The sequence below is a fragment of the Citrus clementina genome, unplaced genomic scaffold (genome assembly GCF_000493195.1).
Source record: "Citrus clementina cultivar Clemenules unplaced genomic scaffold, Citrus_clementina_v1.0 scaffold_5, whole genome shotgun sequence".
NCBI classification, from domain to species: domain Eukaryota; kingdom Viridiplantae; phylum Streptophyta; class Magnoliopsida; order Sapindales; family Rutaceae; genus Citrus; species Citrus x clementina.
This window is the reverse complement of record NW_006262201.1, coordinates 23,271,860-23,295,008: the sequence shown is the minus strand read 5'-3', so window position 1 is coordinate 23,295,008 and position 23,149 is coordinate 23,271,860. Positions and strand designations below refer to the sequence as shown.

General features: G+C 34.2%; 2 protein-coding genes and 1 long non-coding RNA gene across 4 annotated transcripts; 2 read left to right on the top strand and 1 right to left on the bottom strand.

Annotated features, from left to right (window-relative positions):
• The first annotated feature begins 1,810 nt into the window (after window positions 1-1,810).
• On the top strand, window positions 1,811-7,256 carry LOC112097659 (disease resistance protein At4g27190-like). Its single transcript, XM_024182937.1, is given in 5 exon segments — window positions 1,811-4,696; window positions 4,801-5,262; window positions 5,792-5,867; window positions 6,256-7,016; window positions 7,177-7,256. Coding segments are annotated over 5 exon segments (4,224 nt in total). The 3' UTR covers window positions 7,216-7,256.
• Window positions 7,257-9,885: 2,629 nt separating this feature from the next.
• Window positions 9,886-12,681, bottom strand: LOC112097660. 2 transcript variants are annotated; one of them, XR_002905155.1, is made up of 3 exons: window positions 12,644-12,681; window positions 12,518-12,596; window positions 9,886-9,909 (listed from the first exon to the last, which is right to left on the bottom strand). It is a non-coding gene; the product is annotated as an uncharacterized LOC112097660 (long non-coding RNA). The 2 variants fall into 2 exon arrangements; XR_002905154.1 differs by having other exon boundaries at window positions 9,895-9,916.
• Window positions 12,682-17,637: 4,956 nt separating this feature from the next.
• Window positions 17,638-22,707, top strand: LOC18042993 (disease resistance protein RPS5). Its single transcript, XM_024183643.1, is given in 6 exon segments — window positions 17,638-18,706; window positions 18,709-19,954; window positions 19,956-20,484; window positions 20,772-21,248; window positions 21,702-22,535; window positions 22,666-22,707. Coding segments are annotated over 6 exon segments (4,197 nt in total).
• Window positions 22,708-23,149: the final 442 nt, after the last annotated feature.

The following is a 23,149-nucleotide window of genomic DNA, read 5'->3' as shown; positions in this document are numbered from 1 at the left end:
AAAAGTCACGAAGATCAAAACCAGATATGTCGTTGCATTTGCTTGAAAAATAATTTTAGGCAATAGGTTCTCGTGTTTAAGCGATATTTTTAAAGGGTTATGATAGTAGTGGAGCACTAATGCACTTCACAAATATCCGATAGATTGTTGAAAAATAAAAACAAATGTTCATATATTTTTTTAATATTTTTTATAAAGGTTAAAAAATTATATAGTCAATGGATAATTTATTTTACTTTTTTATCTTAATCATGTTTGAAAGATACCCTTTTTGGATATTTAGGTGAAAATGATAATTTTGTCCTTATGACATCAACAAAATTCTAACAGAGTTAAGATGACAATAAACAATTGAAACGCTTTGTAAATTTCAGGTGGATTTCTGCAAAGAAAAAAGTGTTTATCTATTTTTGAAAAAGTTCGAAAGATCACATGGTCGATGGATAATTGCCTATTTATTATTAACAATAAATTTTTTTTCAATATTAATTGTTACAATTATTATTATTATTATTATTATTATTATTATTATTATTATATGACAAATGTTATAATAAATAACTATAATTATAATAAAAAATCAAAGGCATATTAGTAACTTGTAATAACTCATCGTAATTTTAAGATAAAGCAAATGCATCAATAATAATATAATTTATTTTTATTCTAATTTTCTAATTTAAAAAAAAATAAATTAATCTGACTATCATTTCATATTTTAATTCCAACTCATTCCATTCCAATCCATTCATATTTTAATCTATTTCGATGATTAATTGATAACGGGGCCGTCAGTATATCAACTACCCCGAGTAACGCCTGAAAGACACTGAGGCAAGGGCCTCAAACTCACGTTTAGCGTTGGTGTCCAGTTTCTTTAGCATTTTAAATTCATAAACGAAATTGCAGTGGTTCTTCATCCATTGGCCATTCCACTTGTTAATTATAATAGACCTGACAACAATTTATACGAATTCGGGCAATCGTTCACGCGCAACTATTTTAATCGAAAATATAATAAACAATGATTATCTCTTGACAGTTGTTCTGCACTCCTTATTTTAATAGAAAAAGAAGGTTATCACTTGATGATTACTTAATTGGAAAAAAAATTTGTTCGCTCTGCTTGCGTATTTGACTGACTCGACAAAGAGTTGTTGACCTCGTTTTGATACACTTACATTGCAGAGATTGAAACCAGATCTGTCATACATTAGTTGGCCATAAAAATAATCAAATCACTTTGGCTTTTCACTTATTTCCACGGAGAGAAATGCTAAAGAAACTGGGAGAGTCGGTGTACCTCGTACTGATACACTTAAATTACAAACATGGAAACCAGATCTGTCGTTTCGTTAATTGGCCTCATAAATTAATCAATCACTTTCTCATTAATCTACCATTACTCTTTTCATTCACTTATTTTTATCTAACCATTTAGGATAGGATTTGAATTCAGTACTTAATTATTCTTTTTAATAATTTTTAAAAATTATAATTAATAGTTATTGAATAAAAATATAAAATTAATTATATTATTTGTCACACGCGTGTGACAAAAGGTTAAGAAAAATTTATTTACGTTTGCTCAATCCACTCTCTTATTAGCTCCCCCACTCTCTTAATCATTTCTTATCCTTAATCTAAAACAGAAACCCTTTTCTTGCTTCCTTCTTCTCATTCGAAAAACACTTTGCTTCTGTTTGTTTGTTATTTATTTTTAGCTTCATAACTGCTTGTCGTAACGCTGTCTCTCTGTTTTGACTGTCCTTTGGCCTTCTTCACTTCTACATTGTTGTCAGGATTCAAGATGCTGGAAATCATTGTTACTCTCGTTTTGGAACTTGTAAAATGCTTGGCTCCTCCAACAGAACGCCAAGTTGTTTATTTGCGATGGCGGAACCACAATGCCAACCTTGAGAATCTCAAGGCGGAAATGGAGAAGTTGAAGGTTGAACGTACGAGCATTCAGCGCAGAGTTTCAGAGGCGAAAGAAAAAGGGGAAGAGATTGAAGAGAAGGTTGAGAAGTGGCTGGTTAGTGTTAACGGCATCATTGACCGGGCAGCCAAATTCGTTGAAGATGAAGAGTCAACAAATAAGCGCTGTCTCAAGGGCTTGTGTCGTAATTTGAAGACCCGCTATCAGCTTAGCAAGAAAGCAGAGACAGAGGTGAAGGCCCTTGTTGAACTTGGAGAAGAAGTTAAGAAGTTTGATATCGTTTCCCACCGTACCACTCCGGAGGAGATATGGCTTAAGTCTAACAAAGGTTACGAGGCCTTCGAATCAAGAGTTTCTACTTTGAAGTCTATACAAAATGCGTTGACTGATGTGAATGTCAGCATTATTGGGGTGTACGGCATGGGCGGCATTGGAAAGACGACACTGGTGAAGGAGTTTGCTAGGCAAGCCAGGGAAGACAAGCTGTTTGATCGGGTGGTTTTTTCAGAGGTTTCACAAACTCCAGACATAAAAAAGATTCAAGGGGAAATTGCAGAGAAGTTAGGTCTGGAGTTGTCCGATGAAGCTGAATATAGAAGAGCTAGCAGGCTGTATGAACGACTGAAGAATGAGAATAAGATTCTTGTGATTCTAGATAATATCTGGAAACATCTTGATTTGGAGACGGTTGGAATTCCCTTCGGAAATGATCATAAAGGATGTAGACTACTGCTGACAGCAAGAGACAATAATGTGCTATTAAGTATGGGCTCCAAAGATAACTTCTTGATTGGCAATCTAAATGAAGAAGAAGCTTGGAGATTGTTTAAGATAATGAATGGTGATGATGTTGAAAATTGTAAGTTCAAGTCTACAGCAATTAATGTAGCCCAGGCATGTGGAGGTTTGCCCATTGCCCTGACTACAGTTGCGAGGGCACTGAGAAACAAGTGTCTGCATGAGTGGAAGAATGCCTTGCGAGAACTCCAAACGCCTTCAGTGATAAACTTCGAAGGTGTGCCTGCAGAGACTTATTCAAGTATTGAACTGAGTTTCAAGTATTTAAAAGGTGAGCAACTCAAGAAAATTTTTCTGCTCTGTAGTCTAATAGGTAACAGTTTTTGGTTTACAGACTTGTTTAAATACTCCATGGGTTTGGGCATATTTCAAGGAGTCAACAGGATGGTAGATGCACGAAACAAATTATATGCATTGGTCCATGAACTTAGAGACTCTTGTTTATTGCTTGAGGGTGATAGCAGTGAACAATTTTCCATGCATGATGTTGTCTGCGATGTTGCCGTATCAATTGCATGTCGAGACCAACATGCTTTCTTGGTGAGAAATGAGGCTGTGTGGGAGTGGCCAGATGAGGATGCACTTAAAAAATGCTCTGCAATCTCTTTACTAAATAGTCGCATTCATGAAGTTTCTGAGGAATTTGAATGTCCGCAACTTGAATTTTTACATATGCATCCCAAAGACTATTTTGTCGAGGTCAATATTCCTGACAACATTTTCAAAGGGATGAAAAAGCTTCGAGTTATAGATTTGACACGAATGCGATTATTTTCATTGCCATCTTCAATCGGTCTTCTAGCAAATCTTCAAACACTCTGTCTAGATCAAAGCATGTTGGGAGACACAGCCATAATTGGAAAGTAGAAGAATCTAGAAATCCTTAGCTTTTTAAATTCTGATATTGTACGGTGGCCTGGCGAACTAGGTCAACTGACTAAGTTAAGGCTGTTAGATTTAACAGATTGTTTGCAACTAAAATTTATTGTGCCCAACGTCTTATCAAGCTTCACTCGATTGGAAGAACTGTATATGGGTAATTCCCCTATTGAATGGGAAGTTGAAAAGGCCAATAGTGAAAGAAGTAATGCCACCCTCGACGAATTGATGCATTTGAGGCGATTGACCACTTTAGAAATAGATGTTAAAAATGATACCATTTTACCGGATGGCTTTTTTTCCAAAAAGCTGGAAAGGTTTGATATATCAATAGGAGATGCATCATTCGACTCTACCCTGGTTATTGAGAATGATTGGTTTGAAAGTCGGCAGCACTTTATGATCAGTAATCATGAGAGTTTAAGAACATTGAAGCTCAAGCTTGATTCTATGGCCATTTGCTCCGAGAAGTTGCAGGGCATCAATAACGTTGAATACTTATGTTTGGATAAGTTGCAAGGAATCAAGAATGTTGTTTTAGAATTGGACACTGAGGGCTTTTCACAATTGAAGCATCTCCATGTTCAAAATAATCCGGACTTCCTGTGTATCGTCGATTCAATGGAGAGAGAACCATGTGTCGCCTTTCCTCTTTTGGAGTCCCTTACTCTTCACAATTTGATCAATATGGAGAGGATATGTATTGATCGACTCAAAATAGAGTCCTTCAAAGAACTCAAAACCATAAAAGTGGAAAATTGTGATGAGTTGAGTAATATCTTCTGGCTCTCTAGTAGTACAAAATGCCTTCCAAGACTGGAGAGGATTGCAGTTATCAATTGCAGCAGCATGGAAGAGATTTTTGCAACTGGAGGAGAAGCTGATGTTGATGTTGATGAGAAGATAGAGTTTGGTCAATTAAGATCTTTGAGTCTGGGAAAGCTTCCAAAGGTTACAAGGTTTTGCGGTGAAGTGAAGACTCCTTCCACATCACCAAACAGACAAGAGTCGCAAGAGGAATTGACAGCCAGTTCCAACGAGATCAGTTCGGAAACGTCAACTCTGCTTTTCAACGAGAAGGTACGTAGGCTAATTAAGCTCTTAATTAAGTGCTTATATGGACATTGTGTCAAAACAAGTGCTTTCCATACGGATATTGGATCTAAAGAGAAAATTATCTTTAGGTAGTGTTGCCAAATTTGGAGGCTTTGGAGCTGAATGCTATTAATGTCGACGAGATTTGGCATTACAATCAACTTACGGCCATGATTCCTTGCTTTCAAAGTTTGACACGATTGATAGTGTGGGGCTGTGACAAATTAAAATACATATTTTCAGCTTCTATGATCCAAAGCCTTAAGCACCTCCAACACCTGGAGATACGGATATGTATGGGTTTACAAGAGATCATCTCCAAAGACAGAGCAGATCAAGTGACCCCATATTTTGTCTTTCCACAAGTGACCACTCTGAATCTCGAAGGTCTACCAGAACTCAGATGTTTATACCCTGGAATGCATACTTCAGAATGGCCAGCACTAAAAAAATTGGAGGCCTGTAATTGTGATAAAATAACGTTGTCCCAGAATAATGAGAATGATCAATTTGGTATTCCGGCACAACAACCCCTACTCTCGTTCAAGAAGGTATGAAACCAAATTTTAGATTTTTTTTATCAATTATCTTTGTTGTTCCTCACTCACAGATCCGGAGGTTTAATAAATACCTATATGGTGTTTTTTTCTAGTGGGAATGCCCTTATTTTTTACTTTTTTCATGCGGAGAAACTTTCAAATCCCACGGTTTAAGAGCGTGTGTGTGTGTGTGTCTCTCTCTCTCTATATATATATATATAATCATTCTCAAGTGTGGGGGTCCGCATTTTTTTTAATGTAGACATACTTTTAAACCGTGCGGTTTAAGAGAGTTAGTTTTTAAATGAATTATGAAGCCATGCGGTTTTAGAGAGTTAAAAACTAACTCTTTTAAACCATAGGGTCTAAAAACTGGTCCACATGAAAAAAAATGAGGATGTCCGCACTAGAGAAGGAATATATATATATATATATATATATTAGTTGGATCATTGAAAACTTTGATTACACAATGAATTTTGCCAGTCTTGAATTATGGATCAATGTGCTAAGTTAATAATTTGAGCTCGATGATGATCAGATCTTACCCAACTTGGAGGAACTGGCATTAAGTGGAAAAGACATCACGATGATTTTGCAAGGCGATTTTCCACAACATGTTAGAACTCAAGTTAGAATGAAAGAAGATTCTTATCTCAGCAACAAGAATTAATAAATTTGATAATTCTTCTGTTATTTCAAAGTTCTCCAATTCGGGTTTGGAGTAAACCACAATGACAAATCTTATTTTTTTCTCCCCCAACTACTTGTTTTACAACTTATTAAATAATGAAGCAAGGCAACGGCTAACTCCTATTTTAACTCAACTACTGAAGCTACTAACAAGATATAGAGATTTTCCAGCACAAGACTCGGTCCTTTATGCATCCAACACTTGACCAAGCCTTTTAGCCCCCACGTCATTAGTATTGCTCACATCCAGAAATGCCAGATACTTTGGATTAGGCTTCCTAGCCCTGGTGGTTTTGCGAGGTTCAACACAACACCTCTTTGGCAGTCTTAAACTACTACTGGTTCGGGATGATGACTTAGCTTGCTTTCAACTTGGTTTACTTGAGAGGTTTAACAATCTGGAACTTCTCTTCCTGTCGGATTGTTCGTATGAAGTGGTATTTTCAAATGAAGGATATTTGGAGAAACATGGGAGGAAGTTGGCACTGATAAAAAGGTTAAACCTGACCAGACTTAATCGTCTGCAGCAACTGTGGAAACATGACTCCAAACAGCTGGACTTCATTTTCCAACATCTTGAAATTATAAGAGCATATCACTGTCAAAATCTGTTAAGTCTATTGCCATCATCATCGGTATCTTTTCGGAATCTCACACGCCTGCAAGCTTTTGCTTGCAAGAAATTGATGAACTTACTAACATGCTCCACAGCAAAAAGTCTGGAGCGACTCTTATCATTGAAGGTATTTGGATGCACAGCAATGACAGAAGTCGTAGTATGTGACGAAGATGAAACAGCAAATATAAAAGAAGAGATTGTTTTCAGCAAATTGATTACATTGTCCCTGCTTGATTTAGATAGTCTCACAAGCTTCTCCTCTGCCAATTACACCTTCAAATTCCCATCTTTGCAAGATTTGTCGGTGATTGGTTGTCCCAAGATGAAGATTTTCACCAAAGGAGAATCAACCACGCCTCCGAGAGTAAACGTCTGGTACGGAAGGAGTGAAGACAAACTGCGTTGGTCTAATAATGACCTTAACACAATCATACAACAATTACATCAAGAAAAGGTACGGGTAACTGTTAGAATATTTGTTATTGATGAGTGAGTTTTTTATCACGTTTTTATATGAGAATCTTATGAAATTCCTCGGAAATTCATTAATCATTAGTTTTTATTTCATAATATGAATTTTAATTTAAATTGATGAATGCTAATTTTATTTTCAGCTGTTGGAGGGGTCGTCTCCTTACTCGCCGCAGTACTGATCTCATACGCCTTTAGTACTTGGCGAGCTGTCAATTTGAAGAATAAGGTCCCACGTATTTTATTTTTAGAATAAAATTCCTTGAAAATATCATTCAAAGTGACAACATTTTCATGTAAAAAGCCTTCAGACACCCCCCCCCCCCCGGGGGCTTTAATCTTTAGTTTTTAAACGATAATACTTTTGTGGGCCATTTCACATTGAGAAATTAGTTTTTTCTAAAGTGATGACAGTAAAAACATATAAAGTAATGACCCAATGCATTACCACCAAATTAATCTTGGTTAGTCAGGTTACATGAAAATTGTACAAAATAAATATTTTTTCTAGTTCATGCTCAATGTCGTGCTCTATAATTGCAGAATTCCCAAGTTATGAAGAAGATTGAGGTCACTCCTCTGTGTTTGCAGCATCAGGAATAAGAGCTACTTTTCTGTGAAACTTGTGCTCCGTCCTTTGAAGTTAAGTTTACATGCTGAGGGTATTCACTCTACTGTATCACTAATGCAGCTTTGAAAGTGTTACATTAACCCTCCGTTGTGTTTCTTTCATTTGACTATCTTAATTTCAAAAACGATGTATCAATTTACAATTGGTGTGTACTGCTTCTTGTAATATATGCAATAAATTTCCAGTTTATTTTGACATTTTGAATATAAATTCTTTTGAATTTTCAGTCAAAGGTTTGGTAGTTGTTCTGATTTATCTTCAGTTTCATTTTGTCATTTTGTCATTTTGTCATTTTGTCAGCGATCTTGTAATTTTCTGTTGTTACACCAAATAATCAATTTTCTGTTATTACACAAAATGTGTCAACCACACCAAATAATCAATTTGTTGAGAAATTTTGGAAGCTTTACTTGATAAAAATTTGAAAGTCTTGAAGAGGATTCAGGTCGCTCTTCTGTGCAGCCTCTGGAATAAGAGCTGTGTCACTGTTGAAAAGTTTACATGCTGAGGGGTTTCCATCTTCATTGTTCAACTGGTGCTTTACTTCATCTTCACAGTCTCACTTTAAGGCAGCTAGGGTTGTGACGGAGAAGGATCATTCCCTGACTTTGGCTGCTTCAAGTTGTTGTGTACAGGATTTGCTTATGAGGGCCCACGTGATTTCAGACGAGCCTGAGCTTTTGTCTCTCCCTCATCCATCTCAACACAATCTTCATGTGGCTTTTGCCCGTCAATCCACTCGCTCCAGCTTGCTGAAAATGTAAAACAACTACTAGTATTATGGTCAGCGATCACTGTCAGATTGATTGGATTAATTATAATTACAGATCAAACGGTTGAAATTCAATTTAATAGATACACACACCTTGACGCGTTCCCAAGTTTCGGCAAAGGTGAGAGGACCGTGTTCCTTGACTATGGCAAACATAACCCTCGTAATTCATCTTTGGTTTTGGCTTCGTCGACAAAAATCTCACAAACAATCTGCCTTCAAGCAACAACATAACTCCCACTAAATGTATTTTTTACACTCTCAAACGCACCGTTTTTATTTTTGTTATAAATTTGACGCTGCCATTTTTATTTTTTTATTTTTTGACAGGCATGGCTTTTCTTTTTAAGCCTTTCCTTTTATCTTTTATAGCCATCTTCCATATTACTAGGAGTCGTTTTCACTTTTTTTAAGAAAGTTTGATCACATTAAACTTTTGATCTGAGTTCATAACAAAAATCAAAGCATATTACTAGGAGTCGTTTTCACTTTTTTTAAGAAAGTTTGATCACATTAAACTTTTGATCTGAGTTCATAACAAAAATCAAAGCAGTGCATGACAACAAGATCATGATGAATACGGTAGTTCTCATAAAAAATGCTGTTCTTCTTCCAAGTAATCTTATCATTTCTCTCATTTTATTCGTTCTCCTCTTTTCAAGTCTTCAATCTTATACTCAGTAAGTATATTAAACTGCTTTTTCACTTCAGTTCCAGACAACCGAGAAGGTGCTTGTCCCTACTCTCTAGTTTTATCAAAAGACACTATATTTTCGAAACCTATGATTTGTCGGTAAAAATCGACGGTGACCCACGTGACAAAATTTTCTACCATGTATCAACCAATTAGATCTAGTGTTTTGTTGGCAAACAAGACGTGCTTATTTACCTTTAATGCTCCACCCAAACAAGTTGGCAATGCTAGAAAGTCACTGATAGTCCATAACAATGTTGAGTGTAACTTGAACATTTGATTACGTGATGCATTGTATCATTCCAACCATATCATCATCAGCCACTTTCCTTATAACGAAATATAGATTACAACACTTCTTAAAAGGACATTAAATTCTTGTACCACCAACAACATTCTCAAATGCAAAATCTATAAATTTTTCATCCCCGTCAGTATATGACTTGGATATCTATTTGGCAAACCAACCCAACACTTGTCCATGACTATCTCCTTTTAATGCGCTACAAATATTAGTTAAATAAATCATTTTAGTTCTTCATTTCTACTACTAAACAAGATATTTTCGTGTGTGCACAGTTTTGCAATATAATAAAAAGATCATTTTACAATTTTATGTTTAATTTCATTAGAATTTACATATATGAAAGCAAGCAAAGCCACAAGAATCAGAGAAAAAGATGTGAAAATCAAAGTATATATAAAAAACAGTTTATAAACCAACATCCTCGCCAAGTGCTGGGAACTTCACTTCGCCATCAATTACAGATATATAAAGCCTGTAACCTAGAAACAAAAAATTAGGTCAGCAAGTCCTGAAACATATTTATAAACCAACATTGGAGATAGCACTCCATTTACAAACAAAATTACAAGCTCAAAACCAATGTCAGCTCAGCAAAATCATCACCAATTACATTCATCCAACTCAGCTCCTACACTACCCTCAATATATCCAACATTCCCTTCATATTTACCAAAGGTAAGTAATCCTACATATCCCACTCAAGAATGTGTAAGTTTTTTCAATCTCAAGTACCTAAAGTTTTCTTCTACGTTTATAAAAATTTCAGCACCATCTCCCTATAATTCTCCAAGCACACGACATAGCTATATAAGTGTTTATGCGTTATGCCAAAACAACACGACACCCATTCACCTAGTACGTACCCAGAGAACATGAGGAGCAGCTACCGAAAAACCCATTTTTACGTGGGAAGAAAACTTCGGCTACTAGCTACCAGAGAGAAGTATGCATTCCCAAACTGTCCAAGCCCGGACAATTCAAGAATTATTAATAGACATATGATCCTCACTATCATCCAAATATGACACTAATAAAACATGTGTCTATTAATAATTTCTTAAACAAGTCTAAACTTTTAATGCACGTATCAAAAGTTTAAAATTGAATCTGAAATTTGAATAACACATAAATATCATAAATCTTTTCAAGTTATTCCTGATACAATGTAGGCATGTAGCATTATTTCACATATCATTTCTTAAGCAAAACCATAAAAAATACAAATGATAAATACATTTTCGCACTGATGCATATTATGTTTACTGAGCAATAAGTTTTAAGTCATTCATGTTGAAATACTTCTTCCTATTCTTTCAACATATAACTAGTATGTACACACAATTCATAAATAAATAAATAACCTGGTGGTGAATCTTGCAAAATCTTCCTTTTTGTGTGTGTGTGTGTGGGGGGGGGGGGGGGGGGGGGGGCCTATGAATCTTCCAAATCCTCGGGAAGCCATGTTAAGACAAGGCCAGCTTACTATTAGGGTATGAAAGATAAAACCTTTTAGTTCCTTTTCAGAATAAAAAGAACATTGACAGTATTAAAAAAAATCTAGAGGATTTCAGGCCTCCAGATCCTTACAAATCAAGGATATTAAAAAAATTTACTCAGAGGAGATAGGTTATGCTCATTTGTATCTTGTTAGAAGAAATTGATCCAAAGCCTCAGTTTTAATTAGCTTCATATAGCCAATGATTAGGTGTTTAAAAACCAATGAATATTTTTATAAGAAATCAACAATATTGTTGAAAGAAAAACCAAATAAAAATAATAAAGCCAATGAATAGATCAAGGCTCTTTATGGTCTAATAACTAATCAAACTAAGTTGTGGGCAAAGGCGAATATGTTTGTTTGGTCGATAATAAGCTCAACAAATCACTAATAATCACCTAATCACTATTCCTTATGCTATGCAATATAATGGCCTGGGTAATGGCGCCAAGGCAGACAATAACTAGCTAGCCAGTTATGATAGTTGATTAACTTAACCTACTGGAAATCTGAAGACCAAAATGAAGAAGCTTTGCCTAGAACTAGAATAGGAACATTCATACCCAAAACTAATATACAGGATTAAGAAACTTGATTATATGTATATTTCTGTTGGCCACACTGAAAGAGAATTTTCAAGAGATGCTAAGGTACACCAAATCCCACTATTTCATACTCACAAACACAAAAAACCAAGGAAAAAATTAATGACTATATAATATAAAATCGGTCATAGGACATTGAGATTAGGACGACTTGATTTGTATACCGTAAAATAACTATATCTGCATAGTAAACTATATTTCTGTTAGAACTCTGAAGTTTTCTATTAAATTTTTTTCTCTGTTAGGTAAACCACTTAACCGAAATGCTTTAGCCAATATTGAAAATCATAGACATAAAAGTATTAATGGGCTCATTCAAGTGAAATGAGCATTATTTCACACATCCTTTAGGTTTTTAAGTCATTTAGGAGTCATTCATGTTAAAAAAAAAATTCATATACTTTCAATATAATTAGTACATACACAATTAATTAATTAAATAAATCTGTTTCAGCTAGTATAGGAACGTAATTAATCAAAGCTAGTAGTTATAGCTAGGACTTGAACGAGGCACCTTTCAAAGTTCAAGAATGAAAGCACTTTGTAGAAATGGTAATGATGCTTTACATCTACATGCTCTTACACAATATGAACTTTCATTTACTCCAAGCTCTTATTCTACAAGTCAATTCAGTTTGTAGATGCACGCCATTGTAAAAACTTTTGTATTATAATTTCTGAAAATAGAACGTAACATTATTAATATAGAATCAGCAATGTATATAACTTATCAGACAATATAACAAGCACTTGGTGAGCATACAAGATAAACTAAAACAAGTTATCCAGAAAATGAAACTAAAACCCAAGCTCCGCTATTCATTGTAGAAGCTTTAAACATAAAATTAAATTAAATCTAATTGCAAAACATTAGAATGGATGTTGAAATTAAAGCTAAATTCAATAGTAATTCAAATGAATCCATTTGAACTTTGTAAATTCCGCAGAACAAAATTAATTTGAGTGAGCAAACTCACCAATGGAACAAGAACACAGGGGCTTCAACTTGTAGGAATAAAAAAATATTGCTGGCGGGACAAAAATTGACAATAACGGCTACAATACAAAATAAAAAAAATCAAAATCTATAATTACAAGCTTACCTCAAAAGATGAAGGGAGAATACGATGAAGAAGAAGATGGCCGGCGTTTTACGCCGTTCGCTGGCAACCAGTTACGTTTACGATGGTGGCCAGCAACACGGAGTCCAGCGAATAGTTTTCTAACTGGAAATAAATTTAAAATTCTAAAATATTAGTATACCGAACGGCTCTTCGCCGTCACGCGGTTCGTAACATATGTGACAGCAGTGTGGCCGTCACATAAAGGGTAACAAAAGCAACTCGGAGTTACAAAGTTAGAAGTTAGTGATATGCGTAATGGCTGCTTTTGCATTCATATTAGGGGTCACATATACCCTATTTTCTTGTAGTACATAGTAAATTCTATTTGAAAATTGCTCAGTATTTTAGATTTGTACGAAATCATTTTTGTGTGCTCGTTGGATAATAATATATAATAAATTAAATTTTTAGTGTAATTTTCACAATATTGTATTAGAAATATATCTCGTTGAAAGGTTTTGAAATCGTTTTGATTGATCATAATTGATATTTCGACAGTTGCAAAAGATGCCAGAGAAAATTTGATTATCTTAAGAAATGAGTGCATGAGATATGAAATCAACCATACTATAAAATCAAATTTTATCGTGTCATCCTTCCTGGTTCAAATTTATGGAAACAATAATCAAATGCACCCATGAACTAGTATATTCCGACATATGTACCATCAAATTTTTGCTATATCATACTTATATATGTATATTGAAATTTTAGTAACAACAATTGGGCCAAGCGTATGTTGGTACTTGAAGATTTATAAGCTCCATTCTTGAAAAAATAAGGCTCGACTATTCTCAATCTAATTCTTTTTGTTTTAAGTTCTTAATTAAGCTTTCTTGCTTGTTTTCAAGAGCCAGTTTTGTAATGATCCACAAACATGATTTGCATATACAGTACTGCACTTGGCATTTATGTATCACTTATTAATTAGATTTAAATTTTATAAATTAATTAAGCTGATTAATATTTTATATGTGCACTAAATGATAGATACTACATAAATTGGGACACTATAACTACGTATCCCAACTATGTAATATTTGTTTGTCACAAACCCAATCATGACCTGATATTCTGAATATTATTTAGGATACCATTTCAAGCCCCATGAGGGCTCTTTCCATTAAAAAAAAGTATGAAATAGATGTAGATTTTTCTTTAGATATTATTAGTGAGAGTACCCTTGGTGGCAGTGATCCGGGATGATTTGGGATTTGACAATTCCACTCTCATCTTAATTATCAAATGGAATGTAAGTAGAGATAAACTCGTCCTGTTTATATATTTGTGATCAAAATTAGGACCAATATCTAACCACTCACAATCATGTCCCATCCTAACTATCCTGAATGTCTCGATTGCCTCCCTTAATTATCTTTTTAATTCTCATTAACATATTAGCAAAATTTGCATATATTAAATTAGGGTCCGACTATCTATACTTTAAAAATCATTATGAACACTCAATTATTTATGCACTCAGCTGATAAATTTAAAAAATTAAGTTTTACTTTCTACGCTTTTTTTTAGGAGTACTTTCTACACTTTTTAAAATAACAAAAACATCTTTACATGAACCTAATAAGTTTATTTAAAAAAATTAAATCAACTATTTTTATTTATTTAAAATACTAATACAAATATTTAGCAAACCGTGAAAGAAAGTTTTTAAGCAATTTAACACGATTTTATTTATTACTTATTGTTTATTAAAGAATGTGTTCACTATTGTTTTTAATTTTGTTAGTCAAAAAGAAGAAGAAGAAGTTTGGGTTTAAGATACATTTAATTTTTAGTGTAACAGTTGTAATATATAGCTTTATTTACCCAAGTGGGCAATACATTTAATTTTTAGTGTAACAGTTTTATTCATACAACGCTTTTAAAACTAAAAGTACTTTTAAAAATAAATTTTACTAAATGTTCAGCTGATTCTCTTGACGATTGATCAATTTCTACAGCATAGCTAATTGTAATTATTTTAAAAGCTACATGATTACTAAATTGACCCTAAATCAAACCAATAAAAATGTTTAAAAGTAATAATTATAAACCAGAGTAAACGTACAAAAATTCATGCATAAATTGATAATCAACAAAAACATCCACAAGTTTACCTCCAAGTTTTCTATTCAATTGACATAACCCTTAAATTTCAAAAGGCATAATCAATTTTGTGTCTAATCCTATAAAATTAGAAAATTAAAGAATATTATATACTGATAATTAAATAATATGCAATTAATAATGTTAAAAAAATAATGTTAAATATATTGTCAACTAAAATAATTGGGAGAATTGGAGTTCCAAGATAAACTCTTATCTAGTCCCAAATCAACAATTGGGATTAACGAGCTGCTATTGAAATTAATGTTAACAACAAAATAGATGCAAAAGGAGAAACAGGCATCATGTGCAGTACCCACTGTGAACTGCTCACAAGTTGTTGGCAGCTGGTCAAAAATTCAATGTTGATTTTGATCTCACTAAATTAAGTCATCAAAAATTGCTGGGAAGGGAGTAATATCTATTTATAACTGGAAATTACTCACCGTACAATGATGATTGGAGCTGCATATATCATTTATTATTAACAACTAACTTATGAAATGCTTTGAATGTATCTCCTAGGTCGTATTATTTACTATACTAGTTAGGAGAAATTGCAATGTTAAATTATTTGATAAATACTTATTATAATTTGAAAATATGTTAATTTTGTCCTCCATTTATGATAAAAAAATTTATAATATATAAAAATCATTCATTCTATAATCTTGAACTTTATTAAAGTTTGAAAAACTATTACTCTATATGATATAATAGTGTGATGTTATTACACTATTATACCATATAAAATATACTTGCTTTCTTAAATTTTAATAAAGTCTAGGTCTTGGGCAGAAGCACTTTATATATGTATATATAATGATTCTCTAGTAACGACATTCTCATTTTAACAAAGTAATGATATCACTAACAAACTAAATAACACATATTCAAATACACCAATAGATAAAAAAAATACAATTTTTAATGTGTTAAAATATATGTCTTTTGTATATTATTGATATTTTCACTTTAACAAAGTGAGGGTCTCCTCACTATAGAAGTACTTTATAAATATTCTTTGTATTTTTGTGAAAATTATTATTTAAATGTCATATCTTACCAAAGACTATTAGTTTTTATTTTATTACTACGCTATACTTTTCAAGATAGAACACCTTAATACCATGACCTTAATTTTTGAACTCTCTTGTACAAAGTTGTTGGCTGGTCTATTTAGCTTAGTCTTTCAATTATTTGTCGTTTGAACTGAGATGATCCGAATAAAGCTATGTATCAATAATTTCCTAGTGAAACTTCGGGAAAAAATAAAAATCCTCTCATACAGTAGCATTATTTTAATTCTCAGCTTGATTATGTTTTGAGTTAACTTATAGATTATTTGAAATGAAAATAATATAATTTATTTTTTCCAACTGAAATTTTTAAATAATTTTATTAGTTTGATGAGTAAGTATACACTTACAAAGTTATGATATAAAATTATATCCCAGAATCCTAATAATATGACACCAATTAACTACTGCTATGTGTTTCTTAGTAATTAACTTTTTATACTAATATTAATGAGATAATTAACTTCAACACCAATAAACAAATTTTATATTAATACATCCTCTAGCTTCATTATCAAATAATCATATGTCATAATCAAACCAAGCTACCGGAGCCTACCACTAAAAGATTGATTGAAGGGTTTTCCAAGTTTGAAAATGTTAGTAGCATTGGCAAATGGCAACTTCCAGGAATCTCCCTGCTACAATCAATCATTTAGTGAAATGCCCAAATGACACAAAGGACCCCGCCAACCGTGAAGTCACATCATTTATTTATTTGTAAATGAAAAATAAGGTTCCGATCGGAAGAAATCAGCACCTTATAATGCATGATTACCCGTATGTCAAGTTTGGCAATTATAAGTCATCATCACAATAACTTTGGACTTTAATATTTAAGTCTCTGTTTGGGACCAATGTATGGCAGTTGGATAACACATCACTCAATTATAGAGTGTGAAATATTGATATTGTTCTTATTATTTTACGTAATGTATAAACTTTTCCTTTTATTTTTGTTTGTTTATTTATTTTTTATACTTAATAAATATAAATTTATTTTTTTAATATTTAACAAAGAGTCACGACCAGACAATATTGCCAGAAAATAACGAACAATGACCCAAATCCTTTTATTTTACAGAAATAATTTCAATTCACAACAACATTTTTAGGTCAATTGATAATTATAATATGACACAACTTGTACTTTCATTCCTATGCTAAAATATCTCTAGCCTGCTCATAGTCAAGAAATATATCTATTCAACACATATTTGTTAGAAAAATTATCTACTAATTAATTATTTGAGACGAGATTACGAGTCCTAACATAAATTAGGATAAAAAATAATATATTGAAATTCAGAATTTTTTTTTTCCTTCTGCAGTTTAAAAAGGAGTCGCCCACGAGTATTGAAATAATTTTATCAGATTCGCTTAAAAGCAATTTTTCCCTCTTGATCCCCGTATTCGTCAGCTCCTACTAATTGCCTTCAATTCTCGGTCAAGAAAACCTCTCCTGATTTTCGTCTTTTGATCTCATACACACTTTGCTTCTGTTTATCGTGGTCACTGCTCGTGCTAGCCGTTTTCTTATTTATCTTTGTCCCCTTTTTCCATCAGCTCTTTGCATTTTCATTGGATCAAGCAACCCTTTTCTTGATTCAATTTTCTGATCTCATAAACACTTTGATTCTCTTCTGTTACACTGATTTCCCTTGTTTTGTACAAATATCATTTCTTTTTTCAACTTTGCCTTGTTTTGCTTCTACTTGATTATCAATTGCGCGGCCGTTGACCCTGTTCTATTTCTATTTCGTTCACTTCCCCAAAAAAGAAAAAAAAATGGACATTTTGAAAAGCATTGTTCCAGGAGTTGTAAACTGTTTGTCTCCTCACGCACAACGCGAATTTAGTTATTGGTACAACTCCGCTGCCAACTTTCAGAATTTCAAGGCAGAACTCGATAGGCTCAAGGATGAAAGAGAAAGCATTCAGCACAGAGTTTCGGAGGCTGAAAGAAAAAGTGAAAAGATTGAAAAGAAGGTTGAGAAATGGCTGGTTAATGCGAACAAGAGCATTGAGCAGGCAGCCAAATTCATTCTAGACGAAGAGAAAGCAAATGAACGATGTCTCATGGGGCTGTTTCCTAATTGGATTACTCGCTATCAGCATGGAAAGAAAGCAGAAACAGAGAAGGAGGCCCTTTTTAAACTCCGAGAAGAAGCTGGGAGATTTGATGATAGAATTTCCTACCGTACCATTCCGGAGGAGATTTGGCTCAAGTCTCACAAAGGCTACGAGGCCTTCGAATCAAGACGTTCTACTTTGGAGGCTATAAAAAACGCATTGATCGATGTTGATGTCAGCATCATTGGGGTGTACGGCATGGGCGGCATTGGAAAGACGACACTGGTGAAGAAGGTCGCCAGGCAAGCTATGGAAGACAAGCACTTTGATATGGTGGTCTTTTCAGAGGTTTCGCAAACTCCAGACATAAAACAGATTCAACAGGAAATTGCCGAGAAGTTGGGCTTGGAGTTGCGCGAGGAAGCTGAGTCTAGAAGAGCTAGTAGACTATATGAAAGATTGGAGAATGAGAAGATCCTTGTGATTCTGGATAACATCTGGAAACCTCTTGATTTGGGGACTACTGCAATTCCTTTTGGAGAAAATCATAAAGGCTGCAAACTACTGCTGACAGCAAGAGATCGTAGTCTCCTCTTAAAAATGGGATCTAAAGACAACTTTTTGATAAACAATTTAAATGAAGAAGAAGCCTGGAGATTGTTTAAGATGATGGCCGGAGATGATGTTGAAAATCGTGAGTTGAAATCCACAGCAATAGACGTCGCCAGGGCATGTGGAGGTTTGCCCATTGCCTTGACTACAGTGGCAAAGGCACTGAGAAGCAAGAGTATGAATGGAAGAATTCCTTGCGAGAACTCCGAACGCCTTCAATGGTAAACTTCGAAGGAGTATCTGCAGAGACTTATTCAAGTATTGAGCTGAGTTTCAACCATTTAAAAGGTGAGCAACTCAAGAAAATTTTTCTGCTCTGTAGTCTAATGGATAACCGTATTCTTACTTCGGACTTGTTTAAGTACTCCATGGGTTTGGGTATATTTAAAGGAGTCAATAAGATGGAAGATGCACGAGACAAATTATATGCATTGGTCCATGAACTTAGACACTCTTGTTTGTTGCTTGAGGGTGAGAGCAATGAACAATTTTCAATGCATGATGTTGTTCGTGATGTCGCAATATCAATTGCATGCCGCCACCAACATGTGTTTTTGGTGAGAAATAAGGATGTGTGGGACTGGCCAGATGAGGATGCACTTCGAAAATGCAATGCGATCTCTTTAAGAAATAATAGTAATCGTGAATTTCCTGAAGGATTAGAATGCCCAAACCTTGAATTTTTATTTATCTCTCTCAAAGATTCTTCTCTTGAAATCAATATTCCTGAGAACTTTTTTGTAGGGATGAAAAAGCTTAGAGTTCTAGATTTTACTCGAATGCAGTTTTCTTCTTTTCCATCTTCAATTGATCTTCTACAAAATCTTCACACACTATGTCTGGATCAAAGTGCGTTGGGGGACATAGCAATCATTGGGAAGTTGAAGAATCTAGAAGTCCTTAGCTTTTTGAAGTCTGAGATTATGCAGTTGCCAGAAGAACTAGGTCAATTGAATAAGTTGAGATTGTTAGATTTAACCAATTGTTTCCATCTAAAAGTTATTGCGCCTAATCTCATATCAAGCTTAACTCGATTAGAAGAGCTGTATATGGGTAATTGCTTCATTGAATGGGAGGTTGAAAGAGCCAACAGCAAAAGAAGTAATGCTAGCCTTGACGAATTGATGCATTTACCTCGGCTAACCACTCTAGAAATTGACGTTAAAAGTGACAATATTTTACCAGAAGGTTTTTTGGCCAGAAAGCTCGAAAGGTTCAAAATATCTATTGGAAATGGGTTATTCATGCATCCCATGAGTGTTGGACAACATTGGTTTAAAAGTCGGCCCCGCTTTTCGATCAACAGTGATCGCAAGAGTTTAAGATCATTGAAGCTCAAGCTTGATTTTATGGACATTTGCTCCATGAAATTGCAGGGCATCAATAACGTTGAATACTTATGGTTGGACAAGCTGCAAGGAGGGCTTTTCACAATTGAAGCTTCTCTGGGTTCAAAATAATCCTGACTTCTTTTGTATCGTCGATTCAAGGGAGATGGTCGCTTGTGATGCCTTTCCTCTTTTGGAGTCACTTACCATTCACAATTTGATCAACATGGAGAGGATATGTGTTGATCGGCTCAAAGTAGAGTCTTTCAACGAACTCAAAACCGTAGAAGCATATAATTGTGATAAGTTGAGTAATATCTTTTGGCTCTCTACTACAAAATGCCTTCCAAGACTTGAGAGAATTGCAGTTGTTAATTGCAGCAAGATAACAGAGATTTTTGCAATTGGGGAAGAAGTTGATAATGCAATTGAGAAGATAGAGTTTGCTCAATTAAGATCTTTGAGTCTGGGGAATCTTCCTGAGGTTACAAGTTTTTGCCGCCGTGAGGTGGAGACTCCTTCAGCATCACCGAACAGACAAGTGTCGCAAGAGGAATCGACGACTATGTATTGCTCCAGCGAAATCACTTTGGATATTTCAACTCTGCTTTTCAACGAGAAGGTGCGTAGGCTAACATTTTCTTTATTCTATCATGCGTTCTCTTTTGATATCATACGTGGAAAATAATTAAATCATTTAAAGAATTGAAAGAAAACGGAAAAAAGGATAAAAAGAATCTCACGCGCTCACTAATTGAGCTCTTAACAAGTAGTATGAATTAGAATGCATACTCAGCTGTCAGTTGGAAATTGATTCTGACTTGCATGAATTTGCAATCAAAGAAGAAAATTTCAACAAGTGCTTCCCATATGGATATTGGATCTAACCAGAAATTCTTATTCTTTTAGGTTGCGTTGCCTAACTTGGAGGCTTTGGAGATATCTGAAATTAATGTCGACAAGATTTGGCACTACAATCATTTTCCTGTCACGTTTCCTCGCTTTCAAAATTTAACACGATTGATTGTGTGGCGTTGTCACAAATTAAAATACATATTTTCAGCGTCTATGATCGGAAGCCTTAAGCAGCTCCAACACCTAGAAGTTCGCTTCTGTGAGGATTTACAGGAGATCATTTCTGAGAATAGAGCAGATGAAGTGATCCCTTATTTTGTCTTTCCACAGCTCACCACTTTGAGACTCCAAGGTCTACCAAAACTTAGATGTTTGTACCCTGGAATGCATACTTCGGAATGGCCCGCGCTAGAAGTTCTTTCAGTGCATTGTTGTGACAAATTAAAGATATTCACTGCAGATTTATTGCAGAATAATGAGAATGATCAACTTGGCATTCCTGCACAACAGCCCCCATTGCCGTTGGAAAAGGTATGAAGCCATTTTCTAGATTTTTTGTCTATAGCTTATTTTTAACTTTGAAAAATATGGCAAAGCATCGATAAATTAATACTCAATAAATTGAAAACTTTTATTATACAATAATCTTTGCTAGTCTAGATTAAGAGATCAATGGGGTAGATTAATAATTATATGAACTTTTTTTGGTATAACATTTATAAAAGAATCCTTAGTCTTTCCATATAGAAGAACTTACAAAATAAATTAGTAATTTATTATTGTGCAATAAAATAATTTCGAGCCAGTATAAATCAACCTTTTTCCCTAATTTCTTTTTTACCTCTAAAATTAACATATAAAATAAATTTTATCAATAATTCAATTTTTTTAAAAATATAATATAAAACAAATACTATAAAGTCACTGCCTGTGACCGTAGATCATCAATTGACCTCATTAGTTATTACGATTGATGATGATCAGATCGTACCCAACTTGAAGGAGCTATCACTAAGTGGAAAAGATGTGAAGATGATTTTGCAGGCCGATTTCCCACAACACCTTTTTGGCAGTCTTAAACAACTAGAGATTGTTGGAGATGACGCAGCTTGTTTTCCAATCTGGAACGTACTGGAGAGATTTCACAATCTCGAAATACTCACACTGCTTAATTTTTCATTCCACGAAGAGGTATTTTCGATGGAAGGATGCTTAGAGAAACATGTGGGGAAGTTGGCAATGATAAAAGAATTAAAGCTGCACCGGCACTATCATCTGAAGCAGCTGTGCAAACAAGACTCCAAACTTGGCCCCATTTTTCAGTATCTTGAAATTCTAAAAGTATATCATTGTCAAAGTCTGTTAATTCTATTGCCATCATCATCGGTATCTTTTCGGAACCTAACAGAACTTGTAGCTTTCGGTTGCAAGGAATTGATACACTTGGTAACATCCTCCACAGCAAAAACTCTAGTGCAACTCGTCAAAGTGAGTATATATGGATGCAGAGCAATGACAGAGGTGGTAATAAATGACAAAGACGGGGTTGAAAAAGAAGAGATTGTTTTCCGCAAATTGAAGACGTTGGAACTGCGTGATTTAGACAGCCTCACAAGTTTCTGCTCTGCCAATTACACCTTCAAATTCCCATCTTTGCAAGAGTTGTGGGTGATTGGTTGTCCCAAGATGAAGATTTTCACTACAGGAGAATCAATCACGCCTCTAAGAGTAAACGTCTGCTATGGAGAGACAGCGGATCAACGGCGCTGGGCTAATAATGATCTAAACACAACCATACAACAATTACATGCTGAGAAGGTACGTATGTACATATTACTCTCTATCTCCCATGATAAATTTTTACAAAATTTGTTTTCTTAAATACAATATAGATAAGATATTTGTTATAAAGTAAGTTTAAATTGATGAATAAGAATTTTACTTTCAGCTGTTGGCGGTGTCGTCGTCATACTCTACGCTGTACTACTAATTTCATAGGCTTCTTATGACTTGGAGTTGCGAATTTTTAGAAGAAAGTCTCAACTGGTAATTAATTTTTATTTAATTTATTTAATCCCATGGTTTGTTTCGCAATTTCATCTGAATTATTTAGAATGGGTTCCTCAGTTTACTGTTAAATTTGCAATGCAATTTTAATGATCCTTTCAGACTTTTATGGACAGATTTTGCGTAATTGAATGTCTTTTTAGTCTAGTTTAATTTGAGTCTTTTTCTTTTTTTTTTCTTTTTTTTTTTTGCGAGCTCCCCTCGTCTTCTAAAATTTTATAACTCCTTGCATACTTTTTTATGATAAAATTTCATTAAAAGCCTTCGTATTTTTTAAATCCTTGAAAACGTGCATACTTTTTCCTTTCTTTATTTGCTAATTATTTTAGTTTGTGCTCTGTTTGTTCATTGGGTTTGCTTTTCTT